This window comes from Medicago truncatula, chromosome 6 (assembly GCF_003473485.1).
Source record: "Medicago truncatula cultivar Jemalong A17 chromosome 6, MtrunA17r5.0-ANR, whole genome shotgun sequence".
Lineage (NCBI taxonomy): Eukaryota > Viridiplantae > Streptophyta > Magnoliopsida > Fabales > Fabaceae > Medicago > Medicago truncatula.
The window spans coordinates 163670-176644 of NC_053047.1; the positions used below are offsets into that span (position 1 = coordinate 163670).

The 12975-nt window shown below is 36.5% G+C and overlaps 1 protein-coding gene across 1 annotated transcript; it reads left to right on the plus strand.

Moving 5' to 3' along the window:
• The first annotated feature begins 7607 nt into the window (after positions 1-7607).
• LOC25495093 (2-hydroxyacyl-CoA lyase) lies at positions 7608-11374 on the plus strand. The gene is made up of 2 exons (XM_013595255.3): positions 7608-9183; positions 10689-11374. The coding sequence occupies exons 1-2, from the start codon at positions 7792-7794 to the stop codon at positions 11001-11003; spliced, it is 1707 nt and encodes a 568-aa protein (XP_013450709.1). The 5' UTR covers positions 7608-7791; the 3' UTR covers positions 11004-11374.
• Positions 11375-12975: the final 1601 nt, after the last annotated feature.

Consider the following 12975-nt stretch of genomic DNA (forward strand, 5'->3'; position numbering starts at 1 on the left):
AAAAAAATCAACATTAAAAAAGTTGAACCTAAAATCTTTAGATAAACCCATTTCAATATATTAAATCAACACCGTCATACCAACTCAAATGAATTAGATTAATCTCTTATTTAAATTTTTTAATTCTATTTCACTAATACAGAGATTCCCTTCTTTTAAATTGAATCGTTTTAGTGCAGCAACTTCAATTTTTTTTTTTTGAGCAATGCAGTAACTTCTAATTGACATTTAGTTAACAAAAATTCACAACCATTACAAACTATTTATCATTCTCATATAATTTTGAGATTAAATAAGAGACATAATTATGGTTTAGCTAAGGTATGTTAAGTCTCAAAACTCAATTAAACTAGACATAAGGTTATTAGAAAATTGACTACATTTACAAAGGAAAACACTTACAAATATTCATAAGACGTTGTTTCGACAATCATAAGTAACTTTCAAATAAAAAATTGTATAATTATCACTTCTTCATATATTTTTTTAAGAAGTTAAATTAATCCACTTAAACTGATATTGGAGATAATCGAACCTGAGACCTTTAGAAAGTACACACTCCAATATCTTAAATTAATACCAACATACCAAATAAACAACACCTTGAAGGACACTTATAAAAGAGAATTTTTTTTTTTTCTGACCCACTTTTCGAAAAAAAATTCAAGTATGACCCCCTTTGGAAAAAAATTCCCAAAATGACCCACTTTTGGTTTTTTTTTTTTTTTTTTTTGTCTTCTAGTGGCGTTCCCGCCACCTGAAATGGCGGGACTGGCCGCCGGAGCTGACATCCGTCGCGTCAGCCGTCGCGTCAGGCTGGCGCAGCTTTTTTTTTTATTTTTTTTTTCGTTCCCGCCGTTTCATCTGGCGGGACTGATTATTTTATTATTTTTTTCGTTTTTTCTATTTTTCAATTAAATAATGATGATAAATAATAATAATAATAATAATAAATAATAATAATAATGATAATGATAAATATTTAATAAAAAAACTACTTTCTCCGCGGAAACCAATTACGCCAATGTAAACTATGACCTCCCGTAGCACATAATTTATCTTTTTTGTTCCGTACGGGTCGTTGGTGTTGCTCTTCCGCTTCCTCTTCCTCTTCCTCTTCCTCTTCCTCTTCCACATCCTCGTCAAGAATTTCAGCATCATCGTTAGTTTCCATAGCGACTTCATTTTGCATTTGGGAAGCTGAATTGGTCCAGATATCATTGACGAAGTCATCGTCATTAAACCCTGCTGCCAGATTTTCTATGGTATTTGTTTGTGAATTTGGCCATTGAGGTGCATAGCTTGTTTGGGGATAGTTGACAAAGTGTGGAGGGGTTGGTAGGTTGAACGAGGTGTATTGTGATTGGTCTGGATAACCGGTTTGTGTGGTGTATTGAGTTGGATTGTAGTCATCAAATGAATAGTTTGATGTTCGAGAGCTTTCTCCATGATGACTTTGTTGAGAATAGCTTGGATATGGGATTGGGGTGTTATGTAAGATTTGGTTTGTGGGATGTGGCGGTGATTGGTAAGTTTGGTTGTAGTTGTAGTTGGTGGATGGGTTAAAGGTTTGGTCAAAGTTAGTGGGTGGAGGTGTCATGAATTGGTTATAGGGTGGAGGTGTATTTGACCACATATTTTCATCTGGCACCGTATAAGTTTGTGGGACTGCAGGATAGTCACGTGGCAATCCTGGTAAAATTGATGCACATGCTTGCCTTGGGTTTGACAATAATACTTGTCTAGAAAGCCACAAATAATCTCCGAAAAATTCCCAATACCATGCAAAATATTGACGATTTGGATAAACCTCATGGTTATACCGAACGCCGTGAAGTGCTAATTGATGACGTTGGTTCCAGTTTTGGACTTGACGATGATGCTTATCTCCCCACGAGCCTTTAATTCTATCTTTTGACAAATTAATTTTGTGGAAATCTTTCAAATTTTCTGGTAAGAAAGGTGGGTGTTGCGGTAAGCCAAATTGAAGCCTTACTCTGTCTGTCTGATGTCTCTCGACAATCTGAAAACAGATGAGATATGTGTTTGCAGACCATATCTGGCTTTCTTCTTCGTTGTTGTAATTGAAGTTGACATAAGGCCTCCAGGAGAACTGTTTAAAAAGAATGAATATTAGTCTTCAATTGTTGACTAAAAAGCAATGACTAAAAGAAAGTGTAATACCTGATCATATGTCATGGTGTCGATTTTTAAACGCGTACATACGAGATTATTCCGAGGATTTTCCACGAATTTATTACCATGTTCTAGCCATCTAGTTAATTTTGAAAATGTTATAATTAGTAAAGTCTGTATAAATTTATGTAAAAATTAATAAAAAAATAACATTTATTTTACTTACATATTTGCCAACGGAAGTTGTGCATGAGCTTGTGGTGGTATCCTTGGCACGGGAGCTAAGCATGACATTCTTGACCACGCCCATGCTTGCAAGAGAATTGTGCACCCAGGCATTTCGATATTGCCATATATTGCACCGTCACACAAGGATCTATATAGCGTGGCCAAGCAAGCTGAACCCCAACTATACTGTCCAACCTCCTCAGGTGATTTATCCAACAATTGCAAAAACGATAAATGTACAAGATTACCAGTATTATTAGGCATTATTCGAGAGCCTATCAAGTATAAGACATAGGCTCTAAACATATGTAGAGTCGTGGGTGGACCTGTCATACCAACACCGTTGATATATTCTTGAAGCCATGATAATCTTATACTCTTCCCGTCATGGCGAGAGTTTAATGGCTTACTTCCTAATATAGGTTCAACAATCTCCCACCCAACTTCTGTTTTACCGGTAATCGGTTCACCGTTAACCTTTAAACCAAGGAGCATATGAACGTCTTCCAACGTTATTGTACACTCGCCCGATGGAAAAAGAAATGTGTGGGTTTCCGGCCTCCATCTTTCACATAATGCGACAATTAAACGATTATCAACATTATATTTGTTTAAATTAGCAAAGTCCCACAATCCGGCTGACCTTAAGCTATCTTCAATGGTTGGGGGCGCCGGGGAAATCTTACGATGACATCGAACTCGAAGGTAATGTTGGTCTTCGTTCTACAAAATATTAATATTGTTAATAATTAAGTCTTATTAATTATACATACAGAACATAATCTTAATAGAATTGATATACATAAATAATTAAACAAAAATAATTTTAATATAATTAACTTTCAATTAAAATAAAATAATATAAACTTACATTAATAGTTTCTGCAATATGACGAGATCTATGTTTGTTGCCTAAATAAAGGATGTCTCCCATCTTGATATTAGAAGGTAAGAAAAGCTTTACGGTATGCTTCTTTTGACAAGGAAAGAAATGTTAGATTGAGAGGAATTTTAAAACTGGTGTGTAGTAGTGTGAAACTAGAACACTGATTTTATAGAAGAAAAATTGAAGTCTTGAATTAATGTCTACAACTACTACTACTTTCAATTATTAAGTTTGGTCTTTTCAACCAATGCATGCATCAATTGTACCAAGAATCTTGAATTTGTATGCCTGTTCACGTTTGCAGAATTTGCCTTCCGTTACCGCCATTCCAAACGGCGGGAATGACCGTCCGGTCCAATGAAAACTCAACACGTGTCCTCTGGTTCAGGGAAGGACTGTTCACGCGCCTGAAAAGCCTGTACACGCGCCTGGCAAGGACTGTTCACGCGTCTGGCAACACTGTACACGCGCCTGCAAAGCTGATTTTTCCTGTAGCGCGTGCAGGCTTTTCCCTTGGTCCCGCCAGTCCAAATGGCGGGAATGGCTTGGCCCAGTAAAAAATTGACACGTGGCATGGCATTTATCAGTTATTCCTCTATATTATGGGCTCTTCTTAACACTTAGAAACAAGCAAAATTATCCAAGAAAGATAACAACAATAGCACCCACACCAGAGAATGTATTTTTCATTGTCCACTACAATGGAAAAGTTTCAAGAAATCAATTTGGTTCATTTTTTGAAAGTGAGCAAAGAAAATGTTTTTATGTTAGCATCAAAAGCAACATTGATCATTTGAAAAAAAGAATAGAGCAGAAACTACATCTCACTGAATCTCAGGTGATATCTAAAATTATATATCGAGCACCACAAGCCTTCGTTCAAGGTCATATCCAGTATAATGACACCGAAATATACGACAACGATGACATTGCAGATATGTTTGCCACTCACAAATATTTTAATGCGGTTGGTTCCATTGAGTTATCAGTTATTATTGAAAACCGGGAGATTTCACAACCGCGTCAAACACCACAACCGCGTCAAACACCTCAATTGTTTTCACAAACACAATATGAGTTTGAACACCCATCTTCATCACAACAATTACCATACACCGAGCTACTCTCACAAACACAATATGAGTTTGACCCCTCTTCTTCATCACAACAATTACCGTACACCCAATCGTTTTCACAAACACAATGTGAATTTGAACCATCATCTTCACAACCACCACCGCAAACGCAACCACAAACACAAACCCGCCTAGAAGATCTTTTCACTCGTCAGTTTGAAGACATCCCAGACACCATTCAAGATCAAGAAGAAGAAACTAGTAATGAAAGTGAAAGTGAAGAAGACGAGGCACTTCAGCATGATGCGGATCAAGAAGACGAACATGAAAACAGAAATGAAGAAGAAAATATTTGGAGGAGCATTATGGCTGGCACACAACCACAACCACCGCTACAGGCAGTGCCGATCAGAGCCGCTTACTGTCCCCCGTTGCATATGCGTAACGTTGACGTTGATGCTTATGATGCTCTGACTACCGACGATCACTGGAATACGAATGTTCCTGTCGATGGGGCTATTCAGGAAGGAATGACATTTCACAACAAAGAAGATTGTTTGCATGCAATCAAGTCTTTCCACATTCGACAATCGCTGGATTACGATGTTATACACTCAGATCCAACAAGATATGTCATTCAATGTACACTCGAGACTTGTCAATTTAAGTTGAGAGCTTCCTTTAGAAAAAAGACTGGCAAATGGAAGATTGGGACCATGATGGGTCCACACAATTGCACATCGACTTTAATGTCGCAGGATCATCGCAAGCTCAACTACAAGCTAATAAGCCAAAGCATCAAGACACTTGTGCATGCGGATGCCTCGGTAACGCCAAAATTGATCATTGCGCACATTAAAGAAAAGTTTAACTACACAACCACGTATCGAAAGGCGTGGTTAGCAAAGAACGCTGCCATCGAATCTATTTACGGGAAATGGGAGGAATCATATAATGATCTTCCGCAATGGTTGAATGTGATGAAGGAGACGATGCCAGGGACCGTCTTCGATTTAAAAACGCAGATTGGCGAGAATGGAGAGACACAATTTCATCGTCTATTTTGGGCCTTCTATCCATGCATCAATGGGTTTAAGTATTGCAAACCAGTTGTCCATGTCGACGGGACGTGGTTGTATGGCAAGTACAAAGGAACATTGTTGCTTGCGGTAGCACAAGATGGAAACAACAAAACGATTCCAATCGCCTTTGCGCTTGTCGAAGGTGAGACAAAGGAGGGCTGGAGTTTTTTTTTGAAAAATCTAAGAAGGCACGTCACAAAGGGAATATTTGTCTGCATGGTCTCCGACAGACATGAATCAATTAAAAGCGCATTCAATGACCTAAGGAATGGTTGGCAAGCAACTGGTTCAGCTCATGTGTACTGCATTCGACACATTAAGCAGAATTTCACGAGGACAATCAAGGATGGAGATCTTAAGGATGTTGTCAATAATATGGGTAACAATATTATGTTACAGTTTTTTTTTATATCGTGTTATTATTAAATAGGTTCACTATCTAACTAATTGTTTTTTCTTAACATGCAGGATATGCCCTAAACGTACCCTTGTTCAATTACTATCGTGGTGTAATCCAGGAGGCAAATCAGCGTGCATTAGATTGGGTGGACAATATTCCGAAAGAAAAGTGGACTCAAGCATATGATGAGGGTCGACGATGGGGCCAAATGACAAGCAACATCGTTGAGTCGTGGAACTCTGTGTTTAAGGGAACACGCAACCTACCTGTTACACCTATAGTTCAATCAACCTACTATAGGCTGGCATGTCTCTTTGCTGATAAGGCTCAAAAAGCGTTTGCAAGGGTAGGTTCCGGAGATTTGTTCAGTGAATATTGCCAAAATGCGATTCAGGATGACATTGTTAAGTCCAACACCCATCATGTCGAACAGTTTGACCGAGAAAGGTATACCTTCTCAGTCCGTGAGACCGTCAACTACAGGGAAGGAAGGCCAATGGGAACTTTCAAGGTGGACCTACGAGCGGGGTGGTGTGATTGTGGGAAATTTCAAGCTTTACATTTGCCATGTTCTCATGTCATAGCCGCGTGTTCTTCATTTCGCCATGACTACACAACCCTTATTCCACCTGTGTTCAAAAACGAGAGTGTTTACTCCATCTACAACACAGCCTTCAAAGTAGTCCACGACAAGAGTTATTGGCTTCCATACGACGGTCCCGTGCTTTGCCATAATCCAAACATGCGAAGACTAAAGAAAGGTCGACCCAATAGTACCCGCATAAGGACTGAAATGGACGAGGAGGTGGTGGAGAGGACTCCAACGCCGAGACGGTGTGGGTTGTGTCGGCATACCGGTCATATTAGGAGAAATTGTCCGAGTTTAAATAATCGGTAGTTAATAACGTTATGTATTATGTGTTCAAATAAATTAATATATTTTTATCTATCATTATTATTTGTTGTGTTTTATTTTATGTAAAAAAATGCTATTTGTTCAAAAAAAAAATGTAAAATAATGCTGCCAAAAAAACAAAAAGAAAAACGAAAAAAAGATAAATTATGTGCTACGGGAGGTCATAGTTTACATTGGCGTAATTGGTTTCCGCGGAGAAAGTAGTTTTTTTATTAAATATTTATCATTATCATTATTATTATTATTTATTATTATTATTATTATTATTTATCATCATTATTTAATTGAAAAATAGAAAAAACGAAAAAAATAATAAAATAATCAGTCCCGCCAGATGAAACGGCGGGAACGAAAAAAAAAATAAAAAAAAAAGCTGCGCCAGCCTGATGCGACGGATGTCAGCTCCGGCGGCCAGTCCCGCCATTTCAGGTGGCGGGAACGCCACTAGAAGACAAAAAAAAAAAAAAAAACCAAAAGTGGGTCATTTTGGAAATTTTTTTTCAAAGGGGGTCATACTTGAATTTTTTTTCGAAAAATGGGTCAGAAAAAAAAAAATTCTATAAAAGAAACATTAAAAATAAAATTTATATTGAAAAAATTCTTTTACACTTTTTAACAGATTTTTGAAGAGGTTACATTTTCAAGTAGAAAAACAATTTAGTATATTTGATTTTTTAACAAGTTTTAAAATAATTTTACTATATTTTGGCTCCTTACACATCCACATTAGTTGGTGAATGTGAGAGAGGGGGGAGGAGCAGTGTGATGTGATGACTAGATTATTAATCTTAACTGGTGGAGTCTGAGTCAGCAAGGTTCTAATGGAGAGACCCTTTGACTAGATAGAGCCTCCAATTTTGTATCTGTTGTTGTTTGTGACAGACAGCAAAGAAAGAAAGCATTCAAAAACAATTTCACTTCTCTTTTCCTCTTTTAAAGGCCAACCTCTCTCTCATTCCTTCCATATAAGAACACATTACACAAAATATAGCAGCATTCAATTCAATTGAATTATTACTATATCTATCACTTTCTCATAACTTAATCATTTTCCCATTTCCAATTCAATGGGAGAAATTGACGGTAATGTCCTCGCTGCTAAATCCTTTTCTCAATTCGGCGTCCTACACATGTTCGGCGTCGTCGGCATCCCCGTAACTTCACTCGCCACACGCGCCGTCTCTCTCGGCATCCGTTTTATCGCTTTCCACAACGAACAATCCGCCGGTTACGCCGCTTCCGCTTACGGCTACCTCACCTCCCGTCCCGGCATCTTCCTCACCGTCTCCGGTCCCGGTTGCGTTCACGGTCTTGCCGGTCTCTCCAACGGCACCACTAACACATGGCCTACTGTCATGATCTCCGGTTCTTGTAACCAAAACGACGTCGGCCGTGGTGATTTTCAAGAACTCGATCAGATCCAAGCTGTTAAGCCTTTCACAAAATTCGCTATCAAAGCTAAACATATCTCCGAAATTCCTAATTGTGTCGCACAGGTCCTCGCTAATTCCGTTGTGAATCGACCTGGTGGTGTTTATTTGGATCTTCCTACTGATGTATTGCATCAAAAAGTTTCAGAATCCGAAGCTGAATCGCTTTTGACCGAAGCAAAATATCTAGCAGAGAAAATTAAGAAAAGTCACGTTATAAGTGTTGAATCTTCGAAGATTCAAGAAGCTGTTTCGCTTCTCAGAAAGGCCGAGAGGCCGTTGATTGTGTTTGGGAAAGGAGCAGCTTATGCTAAAGCTGAAGATGAATTGAAGAAATTGGTGGAAAAGACGGGGATTCCGTTTCTTCCTACTCCAATGGGGAAGGGATTGTTGCCGGATGATCATCCGTTGGCTGCCTCCGCGGCTAGGTCACTTGCTATTGGAAAATGTGATGTGGCGATTGTGATTGGTGCGAGGTTGAATTGGCTGCTTCATTTTGGGGAAGAGCCGAAATGGTCTAAAGATGTAAAGTTTGTGTTGGTGGATGTGAGCAAGGAAGAAATTGAGCTTAGAAAACCGTTTTTAGGGTTAGTTGGTGATGGTAAAGAAGTTTTGGAGGTTTTGAATAAGGAGATTAAAGATGATCCGTTTTGCTTGGGGAGCACTCATCCATGGGTGGAAGCTATTTCGAGCAAAGTGAAGGACAATGGTGTGAAGATGGAGGCTCAATTGGCGAAGGATGTTGTGCCGTTTAATTTTTTGACGCCGATGAGGATTATCAGAGATGCTATTTCGGAATTTGGAGGAAGTCCGGCTCCTGTGGTGGTTTCTGAAGGTGCTAATACTATGGATGTTGGTCGATCTGTGTTGGTTCAGAAGGAGCCTAGGACTAGGTTGGATGCTGGTACTTGGGGGACTATGGGGGTTGGTCTTGGTTATTGTATTGCGGCTGCTGTCGCTTATCCTGATCGTCTTGTCGTTGCTGTTGAAGGGGATTCCGGATATGGATTTAGTGCTATGGAAGTTGAGGTATATATTTTGTCATCTAAAATATCGTGCAAATTTAAATCATTACTATTGCTTTAGAATTGTGTGATCCCTGTTGGATTTGAATATTACAATGTGTTTCTCTAGTGGTACATGATATAGACATAAGTAGCGGCAAATATAGATGCTTTATTGTCCTTGAAATTGAAAAAAAAAAAGAAGGTATTTGGCATGCATTGGACTGAGCAGTGATGAATCTTAGTAGTGGCGAATATAAATGCTTTCTTGTCCTTGAATTGAAAAAAAAAAGGTTATTTGGCATGCATTGGACCGAGCGGTGATGGACATTAGGGCCCAACTTATTTGTTGCAAATGAGTGAGCAACATAACACACACATATGAGATTTGTGGATTTTACCTTATCAAACTTTCTTAACAAGTTTGTTGTGTTGGAGTTTAGCCTTGTTATTTTAGGTCTTTACCTTTTCCCTGAGACTATAGAAGTTATATATCTTGTTCTTGCCTGAACCAGAGAATAAGCTATGGTATGCTGATGTCGTGAGGGTTTCTGTTTAGAACTTTAGCTGGTGTTCTTGATAGTAAAGATCTTTGATAGTTAGTTGCGGTGTTTATGAAATGTTCAATGCTTTCTTGTCCTTGAAATTGTAAAAAAGGTTGTTTGACATGCATTGCACTTAACAGTGATGACTGATGACTCTTGGTGTCCAACTTCTATGTTGCAAATGAGTGAGCATCATAAGATACACATATGAGATACGTGGAATATTGTTTTACCTTACAAAAACTTTTGAACTAGTTTGTTATTCTAGAGCCTTGTTATTTTAGGTCTTTACCCTTTTCCCCGAGATTTTTCAAATTTTATATCTCTAGTCGTACATGATAGACAAATGTAGTATGCTGCTGCAAAAATGAAGTTCCATTTAAATCAATTACTGATGTTGTGAAGGTTTCTGCTTAGATTTTTAACTAGTGTTCCTGATAGCAAGATCTTGGATAGTTAGTACTTAATCATAAATGTTTTCTCGTCCATGAAATTGAACAAAATGCTGTTTGGCATGCATTAGAGTTAAAAACGATGAATCTTAGCTTCCAACTTCTATGTTGCAAACTAGTGAGCAACATAATAAGATACATATCTGAGATATGTGGATTTTACCTTATGATAACTTCTTAACAGGTTTGTTTTTCTTCAGTTTAGCCTTGTTATTTAGGTCTTTACTTTTCCCTGAGACCATGCAAGTTTTATATCTGTTCTAGCCTGAAACTGAGAATACATTTTGCTTCAAACAAAAATGTTCTTATGCTTGTAACTTTTAGCCATGATCAAAATGGATTTGTTTGTTTATATAGCTTTGTGAATTTCAACTTTTTAAAAACCATTCATTCATATTAGTTTATAAATTTTTGGTTTCTTAATATATGTAATGTGATCTCATTCATACATGGCAGCATATGCTTTACTTTTGCACCTCATTTTATGAATACAAGAATGCAATTTGATGCTCTATATATTTTTTTTCTTCCAGACATTGGTTCGGTACCAACTGCCTGTGGTGGTGATTGTTTTCAACAATGGTGGTGTATATGGTGGTGACCGTAGAAGCGCGGAAGAGAAACATGGACCTCACAAGGAGGACCCCGCTCCGACATCCTTTGTTCCAAATGCAGGGTACCACACTATGATGGAAGCTTTTGGTGGGAAGGGTTATCTTGTGGGGACACCTGATGAACTAAAGTCAGCTCTCTCAGAATCTTTCTCTGCTAGGAAACCAGCCGTCATAAATGTTACCATTGATCCCTATGCCGGTTCTGAGAGTGGGAGGATGCAACACAAGAATTGATTTCTCTTACTCCTATCACTTGCCAATGCCAAGTGAATGCTAGCAGCCTTCTACTTCTTCAACTTCATTCACTGTGGTTCAGTTTTTTGTTTTTGTTGTCAGTAATACACATAAGTTAGAAAAAAATAAGTATAGTATAACTACCCTTTCAATTAATTAATAAATAAAAGCATGTGAAATATATTTACTTAGATAATCAATTTAGGATGAAGAGTTGTAGCTGGAAGGATTAACCGGAGGGATTTGTAATGCAACATTTCACAGTTTATTTGTTTAAGCTTTTCTGTATTTGAGTTTCTTTAGTTCAGAAATTTATGGAATGGTTTGATATGGTTTCTTCACGAATCATCCAAACCAAACAGTTTCATTAAGTGTTTATTTGTGTTTCCATTGCCATCTTGGTATAAATGTTTGTTGCTTTCATGTTATAACAAATCAAACTAACCATGGTTATATATTTCAATGACACCAACAATATATCAAAAAATATAATCTAAATTATTTTGTTTTGATGACACCAACAACAATATTTAGGTATCGTTTGGCCATGCTTTTTTTTCGGTCTAAAAACTACTTTAAAACAAAGTTAAAATAAAACTCTTTAAGGAAAAAGTTAAAGCTGTTTGGTTTATTTATTTTTTTTAGTTCTTTTTTAGTTCTAAAATTATTTTTAAGTTAAAAGTTGTTTGACAAAATATTATACAAAACTTTGTATTTATTATTTTTTTTGGTGGTGTCCGGGGTTCGAACCCGTGACCTTGCATATATTTATACATTTTCAATATCAACTAAGCTAAGCTAGAGAATAATTTGTTTTTTCTTTTCCAATTATTTTGTATAACAAATTTTGTTACAAGAATATCATATTTTTGGTGTCATTTAAAAAGATAAGAATTTATATTATATGATATTATATTTGTTACATTGTTGGTGTCATTGACAAAGACATGTTTAGTTTTTTTAATAAGAAAAAAATAGAAATTTTTTTTTTCTTGACCCTTTTGACCAAAAAAAATTCAGATCTGACCCCCTTTGAAAAAAAATTTCCAAAATGACCCACTTTTGATTTTTTTTTTTTTTTTTTGTCCTTTTGTGCGTTCCCGCCGTTTGAAATGGCGGGACTGGCCGCCGGTCCGACACGTGTCACGATCTGACAGGGCAGCTTTTTTTTTTTAAATTTTTTTTGTCATTCCCGCCATTTGACCGATTTTTTTATTATTTTTTTTCGTTTTTTGCTTTTTTAATTTATTTGAGAAAAAATTTCAATTTTGCACCCAGGGGGAATCGAACCAGGCGCATATGAGTCATTGTCATTCTGTGTTACCACTAAGCCACTGTACATTTGATGTTAATTTTTGCATCTAATAATATATATACCCTTTTTAAAACCAGTTTCACACACCATGAAGCATGAATCATCCAGTTTTTCATTTTTGTTTTTTTTTTTATTGGATAATTTAGGATCTCCGACGAATATATATATAATTTATCGGTGAAAAATTATCCGACGAAATAATTTTTTTTTCATCGATAAATTATATATATATTATTATTATTATTATCCGACGAAATATATATTTTTCACCGACAAATTATCCGACGAAATGATATATATATTATTTCAAGATATATATATTCAAAATAAAATCTAGATTTTGTTCATATTCGAGTAATTTTTTAAAATAAAATATAGAATCCAATTAAAATTATAAAATCTCCTATATTTTTTTTTTTGTCAAATAGCCTAGTGGTTAGAGAAATTCACCTTAAAATCTAAACTCATGGGGACCCTATATTTATTTTTTTTTATAAGACTTATATTAAAAAAAACAAAAATGATTTTTTTTTTTGAGGGAACAAAAATGAAAAAGTGGATGGTTCATGCCTCATGGTGTGTGAAACTGATTTAAAAAATAGTATATATATTATTGGATGCGAAAATTAACATCAAATGTATATTGGCTTAGTGGTA